This window comes from Anarrhichthys ocellatus, unplaced genomic scaffold (genome assembly GCF_004355925.1).
Source record: "Anarrhichthys ocellatus isolate YVR2014 unplaced genomic scaffold, GSC_Weel_1.0 scaffold16, whole genome shotgun sequence".
Lineage (NCBI taxonomy): Eukaryota > Metazoa > Chordata > Actinopteri > Perciformes > Anarhichadidae > Anarrhichthys > Anarrhichthys ocellatus.
The window spans coordinates 3,657,301-3,664,214 of NW_022280046.1; the positions used below are offsets into that span (position 1 = coordinate 3,657,301).

The 6,914-nt window shown below is 41.8% G+C and overlaps 1 protein-coding gene across 3 annotated transcripts in view; it reads right to left on the reverse strand.

Annotated features, from left to right (window-relative positions):
* palm2akap2 (PALM2 and AKAP2 fusion) overlaps positions 1-6,914 on the reverse strand; it is a 72,271-nt gene that overhangs the window by 53,308 nt on the left and 12,049 nt on the right. For all 3 annotated transcript variants that reach the window (XM_031855400.1, XM_031855399.1, XM_031855398.1), the window contains exon 3: positions 53-133. In XM_031855400.1, coding sequence (XP_031711260.1) covers positions 53-133 — 81 coding nt within the window. The remainder of the gene's footprint in view (positions 1-52; positions 134-6,914) is intronic.

The following is a 6,914-nucleotide window of genomic DNA, read 5'->3' on the forward strand; positions in this document are numbered from 1 at the left end:
ACACACACACACACACACACACACACACACACACACACACACACACACAAACCTTCAGATGCTGTAGTTGTAGCACCAGGTCATCGAGCTGGCTTCTTTTTTCTTCAATCTCAGTTTGCCATTTTCGCTTCTCCTAAAGGACAAAAAGTTAAATCAAATTATCTTTCAGAACAAGTCACATGTATACTGTCAGTGGGAACATTTTATTCTATTTTATGGGCGGGCAGTGAAAAAAAAAATAACTGAGTTGAAGAAGTTGAGCATGATGGTGCACTAATGCACACCGGTGTATTGATTGAGTGTTTTATTGTTAATGCTCATCATCGGCAAGACGACGTCCCTTCGGGCCAATTAAGGTTTTCATCCGTTCAATTTAAAGGTGAGCAGAGACTTAATGGCCTCTCACACAGTATGTTCCGTTCGACTCAATTTAAACTGATGCAGTCTTGTTTAGTCTACTGGGTGGGTGAAGCGACTTCCCAGTGTTTTCAATGGTTTCAACAGCAGAGCAAACTAGACATTAACATTTATAAACTGAAGCTGGGATTCCAATTCAAGAATATGTTTCTGAAAGGGTAGATCATTAACAAAAATTATCTCATTGGAGGAAAACGATCCAGGGGCGTACGCTGAAAAGAAGTGAAGCATTAGAGGGGTCAGAGGTCTGGGCTTATGGAGGACTGAGAGAGGTGAGGGGGACAGGCTATCCAAATGGGCAGGGATTAGGCCTTGAAGCTTCTAAATGGCGTTGAGATTGAACTTGGGGTGGGGCGAACAATCCTTTACTTCATGTGGAGATGAATGAGGCTGATGTTTGGAGGCCGGGCAGGGAGCAGGCTGAGTGGGAGGTTTGAAACTGAAAAAAATCCTCAACAGACAGAGGCAATGTGGAGTCACTATCTTTGAATACGCTGTGATGAAAATGCATGGGAATACAAACAAAGCAGATCCCAGGACAGTCCTGTTTGGGGCTGAAGGGCATGAGATACTGTAGATGTCTCTCTCTCTCTCTCTCTCTCTCTCTCTCTCTCTCTCTCTCTCTCTCTCTCACACACTCAGGGGGAGCAGAACGAGGATTTCTGGGACATTTCCTGTTGGCTAAATATAGCCATGAGAGAAAACCCCAAAATGTGTATAAACGTTAGACCACCTCTCAAACGAGAGTGAAACTGAGTGGAAAAAAAACTGAGTATAGGATCGCAAAGCAGAAAGGACAGAGCTAAGCAGAATGTCGTAGTGGAAACATAAAAAAGAACAGAGTAGATATTGATTGATCAGAAAACAAACAAACAAGCACATGACATTGTGCAACGTAATCCCTAATGTACGGGGAACCGCTATTTATGGTGTTCCTCGATTTCTATCAATTATTGAGGGGTCATTACTTCTTTGCACCAAATCTGTGTAATAATTGGTAGCAACCCAAAGAATGCACAAACTATGAGACATAATTCAGTATCAGAATGGCCGCCATATAATTCCATCATAATGTTCTAAGCCCTTTAACAATCTAAACTTTCAACATTTGAATAGGCGCCTAAACGAAACACAGTGTTTATGACAGTTTATGACTAGAAAAGCTTGACAGCTGCATCTCAAATTTATCTTCAGGCTGCAGTTTTCAGATGATGTACTCCATCATCAATAGTACATGTGGTATATACTGCTGACCCCCTAAAGATCCCCTGCCCCACCAAAAAGAAGATAAAAAAAGGGTCTCCAGCAAAGAGTGGTGGAGTAGAAGAGGTCAGACAGGTCTAATCTTTCCTAAAAAAAAAGAAAACATGTTGGAGAAAAATAGACCAGTTGGAAGAACACATCACGAAGCTGCACACAGGCTGTGAAAACATCTGTTCAAAACCTGAGGTCATCTCTCTCTTTCTCTGTTGTACACACACACATATACACCCACATATGTACACCCCCACCCACACACACACACACACACACACCGCAGCAGTGGTTCCCATGGCTTGTGAAGTACAGTCAAAGAGCCCGAGCAGAGGTATGGATGGTCCCCAGATGTCAAGGATTGTAAGGAGATGTGGTCGAGGAATGGGCAAAACACACACACACACACACACACACACACGCAAATACACACCCACAGAAACAAAAAAGCAAATATGTACACATGGATAGTGTACGAATATATTCTCAAAATCAATGAGTACTGGAGGCAAGTTTTGTAGAATGGGCAATCCCTGCTTAAAACACAGTATTGCATAGTACAAATAGTTGATATTGGTGGTTACTAAACAGCCCTGAAGGACCTTTAAGTTGACAATAGCTCTGCGGCAGACAATACAGACTCTTCATTCATTACATGAGGCAAAGCAGCGGGGGTGGCCACTGCAGAGGGATGTGGAAAAAACACAAAACAAAAGGAGGTAAAAGAAAAAAAAGCTGACACAGGCTCTATGGAGCGCAATGCAACATAATCTTGCAACACTCTGCGGAAACCAACCAAATACATCCAAGCAAACATACAGTACAGCTTCTGTAGGATGCGCTGTAGCATACCTTTTCAGCAATGTAGTCCAATTTACACTTTATCTCACATGGAGAAGACAATTATTGCTTCTGTGAAAACTGTAATACAGTTATGCTTGGCATAAATTAAACATATCTCAGAATGTAGAGTCAGAGATTAAGGCCCCGCTTACTCATACAGTACTTTATTGCTTGTTAAGTGCTGTTGTTCGTCAAAGTTTGGAATTCCCTCCTGAAATATACTCAGAGATTTCCAAGAGATCCAGATGTTACAGATATGGAATCTGGCAATGACGATACCGAGGAAGTCTGATCAACTACTGCAAACTCCGCCAGTTTTAGTAATGGTCATATTGTATACACAAAAGTGAACAATGTCTTCACATTATCTGTAAAAAATTGGATTTCTAATATAGTGCTTCTTTAGTTTTTCTGCACTTGTACAAATTGATGAACAGGAATATTGACTTAAGTTAGGTTCCAGTGCCAAGAGTTAAACTGTGGAGGACTCTTCAGCTCCCATGGGGTCATAGAGTTCCTCTGAAAAAGTGTCTCACTGTCTGCGAGAAGAGGATTAAAAAAAAAACTGAAACTGCCGAGTTAATTGAAAGATGAAAGCCTTACAGCTGAATAGGCAGGAGAGAGACCCTGAGTCGTGCTCTGTTCACTGTATTTCATCCCAGAGAAACACATCCTCCTCCTCTGGAAAATATGTTGACATTCCTGGCCAAACACTCATGACTTCCCACACTCTTGACTCACTGCGTGTTTGGCCCCACTTGGCCCGCTGCTTAGCTATTATACAGCGGACATCACTTTTCCCCACTACCGCTGACACAATCCCAAAATTTGGACACTAACATAGAATTCCGTGTTTAATATTTAAAACGGCTAAGCCCCATTGGAGATTTTTACTGTCATGTTTTTTTTTAGCTTCAGAAGCCAATGAAAAGTCACATGGACTACACAGAATTGAGTAACCTCCCATCCCACAAGGTTAAATATTTTGGCAGTGGAGAGGGGGGGGTCAAACCTCATCACACTATCTAATTACAGTTCCTGTAAACAGGAGTTCAGCATGGTGAACTTTCACTCTTCTTCTTCACCAGAAACGATCTGATGTTCATTTCTAAACATAACCTCTTGTTTTTGTGGGTTCCATTTTGTTGAATGTTGTCAGCCCTAACAAATGGTGCAACAGTACTCTTTGTTAAGAGGACTGACACTCACACTTTCAAGCATCATTGTGGTACAATGCCCCCAAGATTTGAAAAGGCCTCGTTCTTTAAACAATAAACAGGAAACAGAGGAGCCAATCATTCATACCAGTCATGTCTGTCTGGCAAAAAACAAAAACAACCTCAGTAGATGTGATAAAATTGAACTCTTATCACGTGTCCATATACTGACTGGATAGTTTTCATTTGTACATGCAAGCATGCACACAAGCTTGCGTATCCGTCATTAGGAGGATAATAGTGAGTTCGATTCATATCTGCGTCTGCTAAAACTACCTTTGCTGCATGTCAGTCTGTCTGCCCTCTACAGTGTTTCTGTGTCCGGTCACTCGGCAATGTTTACTATAAAATTCAGCTCAAATGCCCACGAGAGCTGCATTCTGGTCTCAAGACTTTATGAACCCTAATGCCACTCCCTTACACACACACACACACACACACACAAACGCCAGAATGTCCAGTAGGTCGAAGACAGCTGCTGCTAATTTTAGACGGCATGTAATGCCTGGCGTGCCCCAGACCCCCCTGTTACCCAACAAACCAAACCCCCCCTTTGAAATTACTTTGCCCCGAGCACACTCCCCACCCCCATAAAGTGCTGAAGACCATAAACCAGGCCTCCGCCGGCCACCCTATACACTCCTGCCTCTATAGCAGGGGTGTCAAACTCATTTTCACTCCGGGCCACATCAGCATCATGGTTTCCCTCAAAGGGCCGGTTGTAACTGTAAGACTGTATAACTGTAACTACTCCTAACATATTGTTAAATAACTGTCTCTGCTTTTGATTATTGTTTATTCAAGTGTAAAAATATTGTACATGCAGTTATATAAATGTAAAAATATATTTAAGCACATTTCTGTTATTATAACATAAATCATTTTAATTTAGGGTTAAGAAACCCACATTACTCTGTCAAAGATCAAACTTTTAAAGAAAATAACAAAGACAAATATCATTAAACACAAGTTATGACATTATCTTTGTTCAAAGCTATTTTTGTCACCTCTCTGCATCACTAACGTCCCGCCCTGCCGTCGTCCCGTGCATGGCAGCTACATCCAAGAGCTCCTCACTGAGAGTCAGGTCTGCCTTGAGCCTCTTACAAACATTGATAGATGATGTATCTCGTCTCTTAGCCAGCTGTGTTGTTAGATTGCTGCTAGTTCCTGAACTCGGTCTGCGATGGTGTTTCTTCACAAACTGACATTTGTAAAAGTCTGTATCTGGTCGGAGCACACCTGCTCACATACCTTTAGCATGCACTGGGCTGTAGCTTCTGTAAATATATTCTGCTGTGATTGCAGTCCGCCTTTTAATTCTTGGACAATTTGATGTTTTTCTTGGAGGCTAAATTTAGCTCCGTGTTTGGTGTCAAAATGCCGACGTGAATTGTATCTTTCATCACCGACACGCATCATAACACAGAAGACAGACCCGTTGTTCTCCTTGAAGCACAGACATGTATTCGCTTTCCCATCTTAAATTACATTTTCTTCCCTTTGCATCAATTTTTCTCTTCGTGGACATTTTGGGATTATTTGTCGATCTTTTCCAACTCAATCACTTGTTGGAAAACCGCTTTATGGGCTGTTCCCTCTCCTGTCCACCTGTTTAAAAAAAAAGGTAATAACTAATTAACCATTGTTACCAAGTGACTGTTAGGAGGACAAGTAATCAATGTCCAGCCACGGTGATAAGACTTCACAACATGCTATCTCATAATTTCAACTTTCTATCTCATAATTTCGACCATGGGGATATTTTCACTTTCAAGTCTAACTTTTAATTTTTTTTCCAAATAAAATTTTTTTTTTTTTTTTTTTTTTTTTTTTTGGTAGTTGGCAAAACCCACAAATATTCCAAACCTTTAGAATCCAGGAAGCCTTTTGAGCAACCACGTTCTGGGCAGTCAGACCTTTATATACATTAAAACTCACGCAGTGACTCCGGTGAGTTATCATAAACCAACATGGTGTCATAGTGCCCTCTGCATATGCAGTATTTCCAATTTAATGGAGCAGACGGGGGCTGATCTGACAACAGTTTTTTTCTTGTCAGTCGACTGGACCAAATAAGCCAGATCCCGTGTTAACAAAAGCCAAAAAGTTGGCGAACGTCTGTTATATAGGTGGGAAAGATTTGAATCAGCTGCACATATCCAGGGCTGGAAAGTTGTGTTCAGTCTCACCTCAGATAAGTGCATTTAAACACAGTTACAGGCGCGTGTCTGCTTTAGTCCAACGCGTCCGATAAATAACTGACAAGCCATCTCCTACAGACACTAACAGTTTGCAACAGTCTATCCAACTACCGCCACCTGCTGTAAAAGCAGATACAATCGCTACAAATAAAAGCAGATGACAGAAAGTTAAAGGCCAATCTGTAAAACAACTGTGAGAGCTGCTACATGTCCTTCAAGGATTTAAAAATGTTTGACTTTTTTTAAAGATTAGAATACCATGTGCACAGTAACAGAAACCTAAAGGCAGGGGAAAAAAAAAAAAAGGGGTAAGTATGTTTAAAATTGTGATCACAGCTTAAAGTAGAAAGTAGAAAAGTGACCGTGTTTTGGCAACCTAAAATCGATATTGTCTGTATTGCTTTCAAGTGTTAAAATGCTGCCAATACGTCAATCTATGAGTGAGTGAACTGCACAAACTGAAACTACACATTCCTGCAGGCGGCCCAGCCCCCCACTCTATTTATCTCTGTTAACGCAGCCCATTACTCCGGCCCTCGCTGCATCCCACAGTCACAAATCTGATGCATGCCAAGGTCTAGCTATAGGACCCCCCCCCCCCCCCCTCTCACTTCACCCTGCCCCTCTCACTTCCCTCTGTCAGACCTCACTAAGTGGATCCAGAGCACTGACCGGCTTCCACAACGACCCTGAGTTCCACAGATTACTTCACGGAGCTCACCCAAAGAGATCAAACTGTGGGTAATAAAAAACATTCATAACTGCACATTCGTCTTGCAGGATTGTTAAAAAAGAGCAGAACCAAAAACAAACAGGCACAGGGGTTTAATTAAAGCATGGAGGTTTTTCTTTTTTGCGGTGAAATATCTCCGCGACAGTCTCTGTCTTGTTCCCAGCTGTCGTTTCCTCATTCTGTCTTTCCAACAAACACACACACACACACACACACGCACACACACGCACACACATGCACACACAC